The sequence below is a fragment of the Chiloscyllium plagiosum genome, unplaced genomic scaffold, assembly GCF_037043375.1.
Source record: "Chiloscyllium plagiosum isolate Xiang-an unplaced genomic scaffold, Cpla_swu_hap1 HiC_scaffold_31, whole genome shotgun sequence".
Lineage (NCBI taxonomy): Eukaryota > Metazoa > Chordata > Chondrichthyes > Orectolobiformes > Hemiscylliidae > Chiloscyllium > Chiloscyllium plagiosum.
Genome location: NW_028270169.1, coordinates 19,095,104 through 19,108,690, shown reverse-complemented (window position 1 = coordinate 19,108,690; position 13,587 = coordinate 19,095,104). Strand labels below are relative to the sequence as shown.

The 13,587-nt window shown below is 41.6% G+C and overlaps 1 protein-coding gene across 3 annotated transcripts in view; it reads left to right on the top strand.

Annotated features, from left to right (window-relative positions):
* The window catches only part of dusp14 (dual specificity phosphatase 14), a 35,752-nt gene extending 32,269 nt beyond the window's left edge, over window positions 1-3,483 (top strand). For all 3 annotated transcript variants that reach the window (XM_043718378.2, XM_043718377.2, XM_087977309.1), the window contains exon 2: window positions 1,514-3,483. In XM_043718378.2, coding sequence (XP_043574313.1) covers window positions 1,627-2,235 — 609 coding nt within the window. In that variant the 5' untranslated portion in view covers window positions 1,514-1,626 and the 3' untranslated portion in view covers window positions 2,236-3,483. The remainder of the gene's footprint in view (window positions 1-1,513) is intronic.
* The last annotated feature ends 10,104 nt before the right edge of the window (window positions 3,484-13,587 follow it).

Genomic DNA, 13,587 nt, shown 5'->3' with positions numbered 1-13,587 from the left:
GTGTTTGTGTGATTTTTATCCTTTTCTGACACTTGTCTGTCTGTCTCTCTCTCTCGTCATTGCTGCCACTTCAGATTTTATGTATCCACTCTTGTCTTACTCTCTCTCTTTATATCTCTGTAGACAAAACTCTTCTGTTTCAGCCCACAGATTTTTAGCAAGTTGGCAAGCAATCACAAATACTGCTCCTGTCGTTTGGAGCACAAACCATTTGAATGTAGTGATTTCTCAAGTGAACAATGGTGGGATACAAGGCCACGCACCACTTTACAGACTCTGTTTAGCCTTGGGGATGTGAGGAGCACCTGTAATCTCTCTCAGACCCCATCTCATTCATAAATCCCAGAAAGATTCTCTCTGGTGGTACAAGAATGGAGGCTGGGATATGGAGGCCAATTTTTCAGCTGGGATTTTTGACTGCATGTGTCAATTCCTGTGGGAACAGGGCAGGTCAAGGGAGTGTGACCAAGGCTGATCCTAACCTCTTCTGGGGGTTTCGCAATGGTCCTCTGAACTCTCGAGCTGTGAGGGGACAAAGGGAAATGGATTCTGGAGGGAAGTGAATGCTTTGTGGATTGAACCCTTTGACAGGAAGGAACGAGACCCTCCTACCCATCAGCTCTCCTGTGACCGATTCCCATCCAATCAAGAGGAACACCAGTGCTTACACAGTCCTAATTTTTCACTTCTACTAGCTGGAAAATAACCAAGGGATAAGGTGCCCCTCCTATAATAACCATATGTGGGTTAGCTCAGCTGATCCTGGGTTTGTAGAGCTATCAACAAAAGATGTATTTGTTTTTGACAGATCTGCAGCATTTTTGTTCATTAATATAAATATATTAAAACAAAGTCTATTAAAACAAAGTTTATGTTCATTAGGCGGTCAGGTGAATTGGCCATGCTAAATTGCCCGTAGTGTTCGGTATATGGGTAAATGTAGGGGTATGGGTGGGTTGCACTTCGGTGGGTCGGTGTGGACTTGTTGGGCTGAAGGGCCTGTTTCCACACTAATGTAATCTAATCTAAAATCTAATATGGGTATGGAATGGGGTTTGGGGATGGAGGGTCCAGTGTTTGACTGGTGTCTACGAAGATAAAAATCACACACCACAAGGTTGTAAACCAGCAGGTTTATTTGGAAGTGCTAGCTTTTGGAGGGCTCCTGTTGGACTATAACCTGGTGTTGTGATTTTTGAACTTTGACCATAAGCAGCCTCGCTGTCCTGATCAGCGGAAACTCTTGGTAACATTTGTCCCACCTGCTGTCACGTGAGAATTATTTTGAGAGATTTTTGAGGATGGGTGCAGGTGAAGTAAAGGGACTCTGCAGAAGCATTCTTGAACCAATTGTGAGAGGATTGTACTGAGGGGATTTTATTTTCTCTCTGGACGGGTTTGCAGAAATATGTTGGTGAATAGTTTCGCTGTTATTGGTTTGGATGTGTTTGAGTTGGCCGCACAAATGATTTGATGCAATAACGTTCTTTTTGAAAAACACTGTCTTTTTCAGGGCCAATAACCTGAGCAGAAGGACAGCCAGCTGGCTAAGAGCTTAACTCCAGTGGACAAGTGTTGAGGTCCCTCCAGTATTCTACTGCACCTTCCTGTTGAGCCAACGTTTCGATGAGTTCCCGGAGCCAAAGCTTCTTCCACCGGACCCCACCAGGTCCCTCTTCCAAACCCCGGCTGGTAACTGGGGGAGTCCTGGGTGGGATCGCTCAAATTACCCCATGTCTCTACCTCTGCAGTGGCAATGCAGCCACAAATCGCAACCTGGTCCTGTCGAAGGGCATTACCTGCATCATTAATGCGACCATGGAGATCCCCAATGCTAACTGGCCTGAGGTTGAGTATGTCAAAGTGCCTGTCGCTGACCTACCACACGCCCCCATCTCTCTGTATTTTGACAGCATCGCCGATAAAATCCACAGCGTCAGCAAAAAACACGGCTCGGCCTTGGTCCATTGTGTAGCCGGCGTCAGCAGATCAGCCTCTCTGTGCATTGCCTACCTGATGAAGTTTCACAAGATCTCCCTTCTCGAGGCTCACAACTGGGTCAAATCTCGTCGCCCCATCATTCGGCCCAACGTGGGCTTCTGGAGGCAGCTGATAGAGTACGAACGGAAACTATTCGGCAAGAACAGTGTTAAAATGGTGCAGTCTCCCATCGGGGTAATCCCTGACCTTTATGAAAAGGAAACCAGGAACCTCACTCCTTTTTGGGGCATTTAACACAGTTTGAGGGACTAATCGGCTACTGCTCTGTTTTCACAAACAAAAAGGATTTAGTCTCCCAAAGGATGGAAAATATTAAGGTGTAGACACTGCTAAATCCAATATAAATGGATTGAACGTCAGTTGTTCTGTATCCCACAAGGCCCTCAGATAAACCAGTGATTCAGAATACCGTAAATCCATTAAAAGTCGCTGGGCTTTCTACAGCTTTAATAGTGGAATTAATTTCTTTGTATTTATTTTTAAACATAGATGTATTTCTAAAATTTAATTCTAATTATTTTGTCTTTAATGTTTTTATCACAGTCCTTTCAGTGGGACTCACAGGCAGATATTAACATTTCTGATATTGATGCGGACAGGACTTTGGAATGGAGAGAGTTGTGCTTGGTTTGTGGATAATTTTACAGACTTCAGTGTCGACATCTCTCCACCTTCCTGCTACCTGTAAGCTGCTGCTATGAACTTGGGACGATCACAGTGAAAGTTCATTTTGAACAAGAAGTAAACTGTAGATGTAATGATCCTATTTGCACTGCTGCGTTATTGTTGTGTCATGTGTACTATCTTTTGAGGTCTACCTGAGAGATGAATTGAAACCAGCAGAGAGCGCTTGCCTGTTTTAAATAGTATGGTGTGAGGTCTGAGTATAGTCAGTGAAACATAAATGCGCTGCTGTTTTGCGTTGTCATTCTGCGAGAGAATTGAGCCCTATAACAGGGATTTGTGAAAGATTGGTTTGATTTGTGGATCTGTTGCAGTTGAGAAAGATTATTTGCTTATGCAGTGAGTGCTTAGATATTTCACAGTGGTGTATGTTTCTCATGGGTTTTTTTTTAACCAATTCCAGGTCTGCATTCTTCCTTAAACCAGCACAGTCTCTGGCGAGTGAGCCCAAACTCACTATACCGTAATGTGCACATTCTCTCCTCTCTTTTTACCTGTGAGCAACTTTGAATTGTATTTCTGGGCAGCTGTAGATCACTCAGACCAATGTGAGACTTGTAGAAACTTTTTTGTCTTTTTTGAGCACATTGTCTAAATGATGTATTGAATGGTCTATGCTTGAGTGTCTGCAAAGCTGAACAAGGGTAATCCAGACAGTGTCAGAACACTGTAAATGAAATTAAATTTATCTGCAGAACTGCTTGTAATTCCTTTTTTCTTTAATGAAAATTGCAATGTAGGAAGAGCTCTATCAATAACGTACAACTTTAAAAAAATAAACTTTTTTGTATAAATTATTGTCTGTTTGTCCATTTTGATCTGTCTTACTGCACTGGGTCTGTTGATCCCACAGTGTAACTCAATTCTACAAAAACAATAAACCAATCCTGTCTTCTCCAGCTCTATTATCTTATGTGTACAAACAATGGATGATTTGATTATTGAAAGCAAAAACACATTGCTATTCATTATGCATGTTTATAGAAGTAGTCACCTCCAAGGTTATTCAGTGATAGTGTGTTTGGCTGCTGATCTTTGGGCACCTGGTGCTGAGGGGTATGGGCAGAGCTTGGAGGATCTCTGCGTGAGTCTGCTCCTGGGCCATTAGCTTGTCCAGGCGGCGGGCCGTGGAGGGGGATCATTTCTGCTGACTGCCTGCCTTTTTCCGTGGTTACGTAAGAGTCCAGGTGCCCTTGGAGCGGAAGTACTGTATACTGTGTCCACCAACACACTCTACCAGGCCTTTTGGGGAGAGATGAGCACTGGATAGGGAGGTGGAGTGCTTTATTTCCTCTTCTAATGCTATTTTGATTTCATCCTTACCCTCCCCTCATGTTTTCTTTCACATAAGCATTTCCCCTCCCAGGGCTCTGCTTATCACTGGTTCCTTGGCCATGTGAGTGTTTTTCTTGGTGGTAGAATATTAATAGTTATTTACACACCTGGTGGTTTTCACTGGGTCCTGTGCCAACACACACAAGTGCTGGGGAAAATAAGCTCAGTGATTAGTGTGATCAAAGTTTCTGTGACACGATAGGTTAACATGTTTGGCTGTTAACCTCAAGGTTGGTTTGAAGCCACCCAGGGCAAAGAACCTCTTTACCTGTCATCCATCTTGGATTACCCAGCATCCTTTAAAGTAAACGTTGTGGCTGGAAGAGCTGTTTCTCTTTTGGGTAGTTCAGTGGTTAGCACTGATGCCTCACAGCATAGGGGACCCAGGTTTGATGCCACCCTGTGTGCAACTGTGGAGTTTGCACATTCTCCCTGTATCTGTGTGGGTTTCCTCCCACAGACCAAAGATATGCAGGTTAGGTGGATTGGCCATGCTAAATTACCGTATAGTCCCCAGAGATGTGCAGGCTAGATGGATTAGCCATGGGAAATGCAGGGCTACAGGGATAGGGTGGTGGGGGTTTAGTCTGAGTGAAATGCAAGAAAGGAAAGATCAACATTTCAGATACATCTGGATGGGTATATCTGGAAGGATCTAGAAGGAAATGGGCCAAATGTTGGCAAATGGAACAAGGTCAGATTGGGGCGATTGGTCAGCACGGATGAGTTGGACAGAAGGGTCTGTTTTCATGCTCTAGACATGTTATCCTTTGGATTGATGAATTAGCACCATCAAAATCAACTTTGAAGCTCCTAGAACTTTGCTTTCACATATCTTTGTAACTTCTGTTATTATTTTCATTTTCTTTGTTTTTGCAATTGCTCAAGATGTTCAGTGGAGTTGACAAGCAGACTGTTTGTTTGTTTGTTTGTTTGGAAGACTATCGGTGAAAAACTGGTCATTATCTGATCAACCTTCAGATTAATGCTGGGAATTGAGATGTTGTGGGGAGGGAGATGCCCAGCGATGGTATTGGTAAGATGGTTGTAGTTGGGTTAGCTTATGTGATGGTACCTTCAGAAGTCCATCAGAACTATCAAAGTCTAAACTCTGCTGCACGTTTGATTTGAAGACTTGCACCACTGGAACCTACGAATACAAGTTTGGTCTTTGAAGGAAGAATTCCTGAACATTATAGTTCATTGCCTGATCATAAGGATCTACTGACCCTCTAGTGCAATACCAGGAGTATTGCACAGTTGATGGGGAGCACAGCTAGCTCTTGAATGATGTTAAACTGTGTGGCCTTCTCTGCTCACTTTGGGTGGATATGAACTACTCCTTGATGTTAATTTGGAGAAGACTGGGGGAATTATCCCCACCATCCTGCCTATATGTACCCCTTCAATCAACATCTCAATATCTGGTCACTATAACATAGTGGGAACTTTCTGCATTGTAATAGTGACTTACAGCCCTAAATGACATCATTAGCTGTAGAGCTCTCTGCAACATCTTGAAATTGCAAAAGGAGGCCTTTCTTTTTAGGTCATCCCTCAGGAACATTGGGAAGCACTTGACAAAAACTGGGATATTTGGAAGGCAGTCAGTCACTGTCAGGTGGTGAATTAATTTTGCCCCCTTGTGCACAGCAAGATCATACCAAGGAACCAGAGGTAAAAATTTTGTTTTGGAATATTCACTTTTTTAACAGAGCAAACAAACAAATGGACATCATTTTATTTAAAAATCCACACACTTTTTTTCTAATGATAGTAAGGACCTGAAATTTTTTTTATTTCTTTTGCCACAGCTACTAACTGACTGGGTTTCCAGAACTTTTCACTTAGTTCAGTACAAGTTTGACCTTTTACAAATACAATATGTAGGAGTGTATTGCCTGCAGTCAGGCAGAATACCCAGTAAACTGTAAGTGAAATGATGCAGAGTTTTCTATTCCCACTGTGGGGAACAGAAGGATAATCATTCAAAGTAAAAACAAAATTACATGCAGAATGTTAAATACAGCAGATTCCACTCTATTACACCATTTCACTTATGATCCCATCATCATTTACAGTGTCTTTAATATCTGGTGGATTCTCTTCCACTGCTGATTAATCAAATTTACAGTAACCAATTTAAAGTGGCAGTCTCATAAGTCAAAATGTAATAAGGATCCCCATAGCATTAAACAAGACATAATTCTGATCTGACAGAATGCTGTTTTATTATAATAAATGTCACATCACATTCATCACCAGTCTATTAAATAATAACAATAGTGCCCATAATTATGCCTTTGCTTAAAAGGGAAAATGGTTAAAGAGGAATTTGTTTCAAGCAACCTTTATCTTTATGACCTTAATTGTCAAAAATGCACATCCTGAGATCAAGTTAATAGACAATTGTTTTTTTTTGCTGATTGGAGGTTGCTGCTGATGTGGGTTGGCAGCAAACTGAAAATCCTTCTGATCAAAGGATTTGTTGAATGAAATGGATTTCTTTTTATATATGAAACTAAAGTTACCGTTGTCCCATCGCGCCACTTACTCATTAGAGAGAGATGACTGGTGGTGGTTTAAACTGGAGAGTCATCACACCTCTAGGGAGGGGAGAGCTTCAGGAGAATCCTTGATGGTAACTTCAGACAGTGTGGGCATTGAACCCACATTGTTGGCATCACTCTGCATCGCAAACCAGTTGTCCAATCCAACTGACCTCCACCTTTACACAGTTTTAAACTGCTGTTTTTTTTTCAGGTGTGAGACACAGTGAAAGACAATGGGTGTATAAATCTTTATTCAATTTCTACTATCAGGAAGAAAGGAAACACCAGTGTGGCCAGTGACAATCAATGCCCTTCTCAGCAAAGGGTAATGTGGCGTCATCAAACTGTGAAGGGAAGAGTTGGAGGGGGAAATAAAGCACTCCACTCCCTGCGATGCCACTGCTGTATCTTATACTGCATAGGTTATTGCTATTTAATTAGCTGCTTAATGAATGCTATTTGAACTAATCTGATACACAATTGTGGGACTTTGAGGAATGATATACAAACTAGGTGTAAAATGCTTATTAAAATGTACAGATTGTGGAATAAATAAGGGCCAAATGTCAAGGTGATACCATCCATTTTTAAAAAGAATCACAATAGCCCATTATGAGAGGAGAGGGTTTATTAGAAAATAAACCTCTTTATGGGCATTGGATAGGTATATGGAGGATAGTGGGTTAGTATAGGTTAGGTGGGCTTGGATTGGTGCAACATCGAGGGCCAAAGGGCCTGTACTGCACTGTATTCTTCTATGTTCTATGTAAAATAGCTGGAAATGCTCCCTCTACTGGAACAGCACAGTAACTGCAGGTTATCGCTTGGAATTTAATTACTGGAGTATCTCACCTCATGAGGTGTCCCAATACCATTTGCCATTTCCCAACTCAGTAGCCATATAAGCAACAGATTGCCACAACTCTGGGTTGCTATTGGAGCATTGAGCAGGGTAAAATTATCCAAACCCATCCTCTCCACTGTGTCTTTCCAGACCTGATGTGGAGGTGTCAGAGTTGGACAAAGTCAAAAATCACACAATGGGTTTATTTGAAAACACTAGCTAGCAGAGCGCTGCTCCTTCATCAGGTGCTGTGAAGCTGACAATCTCCTGTTCAAGTATCTTTTCCATCCTTCCCCTCGAGTGCAGGGGCCCAGGATAATTGGCTCATCTGAAAGCATATTGAAACTTTGGAATTCAACATGAAGTCAGGGGCATTTTGTGTACAGAGGTGCACTACCACACTGATGCTAATCCAACAGGGAATCCAGTGTAGCCAGGGAAAGATTGATGTTGTGATTCTTGTAAAAGAAGAATATACCTATGCTGGGAAAGCATTTATTTATTAGGTATCAGTGCAGCTGCAAGACCAACCACCTCACTGAGCCTGGGAAAGAACGAGCTTAACAAGCAGATACTAATTTGAGATTCAAAATGGTTTCCAGGCTTTTTAAAATATTTGACAAGATGACTGCTTCAGATCTAACAAATCTCCCACATGCAGTCATTTATTTCTGATGGAAACTTTCCCCTGTCAGAATATAAATCTGGGAACTGTAGGCATTACCCTTGTTCATAGAGTAACAATTTGAGCACAATTCTGTTTTCCAGCCAACACTGAGGAATGGTTATCCTTTGGACATAATACAGCAGCACTAATGATGCACACACATATTTATGACAAGTTTACATCTGATTAAGAAAGTCTCCATTTCATTTTGAGAATGGATTGTAATAAAATTTCACCAGAAATGAATTTCAACTTATTTAATTAAAGAGGTACAGACTTTGATTTATTTACCAAGCAGAGTTTAAATACATTGATCATTCACAAAGCTATAGGATACCGGACTGGATGAGTTAAGCTACTTAAATAGAAATGAACTTTTCTGATCCACATCATAATGTCATTAAAACAATGCAGAGAGGAATGTGCTTTAAACACTGTGTCCCTTCAAGCAAGATCATAGCTTACATTCCAGAAGAGGAGTTGGTAAGGAAAAGCCAGGAAACTATAGACTGGTGAACTTGACATCAGTGGTGGGCAAGTTGTTGGAGGGAATCCTGAGGTACAGGATTTACACGTATTTGGCAAGGCAAGGACTGATTAGGGATAGTCAGCATGGCTTTGTGCATCGGAAATCATGTCTCATGAACTTGATTGAATTTTTTGAATTAGTATCAAAGAGGATGGAGGACGGCAGAGCAGTAGATGTAGAAAGTGAGGACTGTCGATGCTGGAGATCAGAGTAGAGTGTGTGGTGCTGGAAAAGCACAGCAGGTCAGGCAGCATCAGAGGAATAGGAGAATTGATGATTTACAAGGATGTTGCCAGGGTTAGAGAATGAGAGCTATAGGGAGAGGTTGAATCAGCTGGGGCTGTTTTCCCTGGAGCGTTGGGAGCTGAAGGGTGACATTATAGAGATTTATAAAATCATGACGGGAATGAATGGGATAAATAGACAAGGCTTTTCCCTGGAGTGGGGTAGTCCAGGACTAGAGGGTATAGGTTTAGGGTGAGAGGGGCAAGATAGAAAAGGACTTAAGGGACAAGATTTTCACACAGAATGTGGGGTATGTATGGAATGAGCTGCCAGAGGAAATGGTGGAGGCTGGTACAATTGCAGAATTTAAAATGCATCTATATGGATACATGAATAGGAAGGGTTTAGATAGCCTATCTAAACCTAGGATATCTAAACCCTAGGATACCTGGTTAGGATATCTGGTCAGCATGGACAAGTTGGACGGAAGGGTCTGTTTCCAAGTTGTACATCTCTATGACTAAGAGGTGCACTAACATTGAATACAAACAGACAGAAAGAGTGCAGTACTGAATTAGCAAAGGGAAGAGCAGTATTGAAGGTCAGAGGCAAAAGTTACAGAAAATAAAAAGTCACGGACCCGCATAACTCCAAAGCGTCAATGGTTGTTTTGCAAAGTCACATTGTTACTGGAAGTAAACAGGAAGACTGGAAATGTACTGTTACTACTCCAGAAATCACCAAGATAACACTCACTGTTTGTTCCGGGATGAAGTGTTCATTGAGATTCACACCCTGTTTCCAGCATTGCTCAATGGCTCAGTAAACACCACGCTCTGTTCTCACTCACACTGCACCTGTACTGATTAATGTAATGGAAACTTTGACAAATTAGTGGGAGCTGGCCACTTAAATCTTTAACCCATCAATCATGTTTATGGAAGACTAGAAAAAAATGCTCCTGTACCAGTACTTATGGAAATGTTAAGGCTGCACAGAAGGGGGAGGAATGAGGACAGTATAATTCCAATATCCGCTGTTCCCAGTTACCGTGAAACTCATGTCCGACTGGATTAATGTTCAATGATAAATAGGTTTTGAAGGTGCCTGCACCAAACGGGTACGGGTGGCGAATTTCCGGAGGAATTTAGAATTTGGGGATAAGAGGCGATCTGTGCAATTGTCACAGTTAATTTAAATGAAGAACAAATTTCACATCTGCAACCGCTCCTCAGTATAAGAGCAATATGGGTCAAAGTATGCCCTGACTCAACACTTGGAGATGAATGGGAAATGTGAAAAGTAAGCGAAAAACTGAACACAGCCTTCGAGGTGTGTTCTCTGCAATGCAATGAAGTATAGCATTTTTCATTTTATATATTTTTTTTAAAATTCCCCTTCACCTGTCTCCAACACACTTCCTCGATGTGGACCCCTCCCTCTGGCTTTCCACCTGCACTCAACCTGTTCGAGAACTGTTGATTTGGCGTCAGTTGCCTTAATTTCTCTGCTCGTTACCGATTCAAGCCTTGGGCTCTCCTACTGACTACACTCCATGCCCTCAGATCCAACTCTAATGTTGTCATCAAGCCTTCCGACAAGGGCGGTGCTGCTGTTAACATCGCACAGGCTGAACACCAGCTCTCAGACACCTCCTCCTATCTCCCTCGGACCATGACCCACCATCCAATAGCAGTTTGTATGGTGTCCACAATGGTCGCTAATCTAATTTCAGCTGGTGATCTCTCCCTCATAGCCTCCAAGCTCATAACCCTCCAACCCTATAGATCCTGTTTCTATATCATTCCCAAAATCCTCAAACAGGACTGCTGACTCTGCTATCTCTCCACAGATGCTGCCAGACCTGCTGAGTTTCTCCAGCTATTTGTTTTTGATCCTTACTTTAAAATTTAATATTGTAATAAAAGATTGCATTCCATTAGCTTGCTTAATCATTGTACCTGCATACTCACTGTTTTGACTCATGCGCTAGATGCCTCTGCACCTCAGAGTTATGCAGTCATTTTCTCGTCTGTATCCTTGTCATATCATCTTCATAAAATACTTATCTACATATCATCACCCACCCGGTCACCTTGAATATGTATTAATGACTGCAAAATAATTTATAATTAATCTTGCCCTTTCTCCCAATACCTTTACAATATCAATAAAACAAATATGATTAAACTTAAGTTTTCACTAAAGCAGTTACTGATTTATTTGTTACTGCTACACAAAGTTGGAATTCAAATGCTGAAGATCGAAAAAAACCTTATCCTTTTCCGAGATTCTTACTCAGCACAATTTACTTTTTGCAGTAAACCTTAATTAAAAGCTCCTCTTTCAAACAGTGCACTAAGTTTCCAAATACACTCACGCAGTTTCTATCTCACCCCAGACTAAGCCTCCCTCACAGGGAATTATTTGAATTACAGGGATTTAATCTGGAAACTAGCAATCTTCAACCTTTTGAGGAGATTCTGCAAAAATGTTTGAGAACACATTTGTGCCTTTCTTTCAAAACAAGCGCACTGGATTTGAAACGTGTTTGAACTGGAAAGTTGAACAGGGTTTAACATTTTGAAAAACTGCAGAAGTCCCATTATGGCCACAGACACTGATAAACAGTAGGTAGGGAATTGGAATGCATTCATGCAATAAGACTGAAAGGGGAAAGTAAGTAGTGAACTTGTTGCACTTAAACCCACAAAGTTCACCAGCAGACTGACAGGAATAGGTCCACAGCTATTCAAAACGTGGCCACATGTCCATCTCCTTGGGTAAAAAAAATGAATAATTGTACGCCTTGAACTGTTGGGAGTCCCTTTCTTCTCTGTTACTGCTCCAATTGTCTACAAGTTTATTGCTTTTTATGAAGTCCATAAAATTCAAACAGGGCAAAGAAATTATAGTTTTACTGCATTATTAACACCACTCCTCTCAGGATACTTAGAGCTAAGAATCAACACACTGGGTTTTACTGAATATTGCCTGTGCTTACATGTATATTCAATCCCATTTACTGGCACAACAAATCCAGCAGATATGAACCCAAGTGTGCACCATTGTTGCACTGTACAGTACAGATGTCAGCCATTTTACAAGCACTCATCAGTTTCTTTTACAGACAGCTACTCAGTGTGTCTATGGATATTCAGATTTTTAAAAATTAATGGCCTCCATAAAAATGTTCCCATAAAAGTGTCTACAGCTTGTTCTAGGGGCATGATTCTTGCTTTGGGCCTTTAATTCACTGAGTATTTGAGAAGTTCTGGGTTTGGATCGAAAAAGAATATTTCAGTCCAGCCTCCTTGTGCTTGCCTCCTCTTGTGATGCAAGTGGTAGTGTTCCTCCTTCTGGGTTAGGGGATCTAGGTTCAAGTCCAACTTGACCTAAGGTGAAATGTAACAAGGTTTGCTACTTCACTCATGTCAAAAGCAAATAAAAACCCAACGCTGAACAATTGTTTCAACAGAGCCTTTTACTGTACATTGAACAGTGAAAACCAGAGCCTGTTTACAAAGGGAGAAGTAGGAGGGTGAAGTGTAGAAAGCATTAGTAATATTGAGCCAATAAAGGAGTGGGAGAATCTGGGTGGGATGTTCTTCAGAAAGAGAGAGTCATAGAGATGTACAGCACAGAAACAGCCCCTTCAGTCCAAATCATCCATGCCAACCAGATATCCTAACCTAATCTAGTTCCATTTGCCACCACTTGGCCCATATCCCTCTAAAGCCTTCCTATTCATATACCCATCCAGATGCATTTTAAATTCTGCAATTGTACCAGCCTCCACCACTTCCTCTGGCAGCTCATTCCATACAGACACCACACTCTGCATGAAAACGTTGCCCCTTAGGTCCCTTTTATATCTTTCCCCTCTCACCCTAAACCTATGCCCTCTAGTTCTGGATTCCCCCACCCCAGGGAAAAGACTTTGTCCACTTATCCTATCCATGCCCATGATTTTATAAACTTCTAGAAGATCACCCCTCAGCCTCCGACACTGCAGGGAAAACAGCCCAAGCCTGTTCAGCCTCTCCCTATAGCTCAAATCCTCCAAACCTGACAACATTCTTGCAAATCTTTTCTGAACCCTTTCAAGTTTCACAACACCCATTCGATAGGAAGGAGACCAGAATTGCACGCAACATTCCAAAAGTGGTCTAACCAACGTCCAGTAGAAAAGGACAAATAGTCTGAAATTGAATTCAAAGCATTGGATGTTTTGAGGGGTGATAGATATTGGACAGATGCCAGAGGTAGTTTCTTTACTCAGAGTAGTAGGGCTTGGTACGGCCTGCAATAGTAGGAGATTTGTCAACTTTAAGGGCATTTAAATAGTCATTGGATAAACATATGGATGAAAACGGAATAGTGTAGGTTAGATTTGTTTCACAGATTGGCGCAACATCAGGGGCCAAAGAGCCTGTACTGTGCTGTAATGTTCTATGTTTAAATGTTTACAGTATATATACATGTGTGTATCCTATCAACATTTTTTTTAAAAAAGTCCCCATCATAATCCATGAGATGATCAGTTGTTTAATGAGCTGGCTTTAGGCAGCAGCAATGACTGGACTCTCAGCCCACTTTATTTCATTTTGATCAGTTTTTCGTTCAAGTGTAATTCAAACAGGCACAATTTCCTGATTAGCCCCAAATGCACTAATTGGCATCACAGGTCAAGAATGTGCAGGTTCAGGGAGCAGGATTGGTTCACAATTAATCCAGTTCTGTCGGGCTG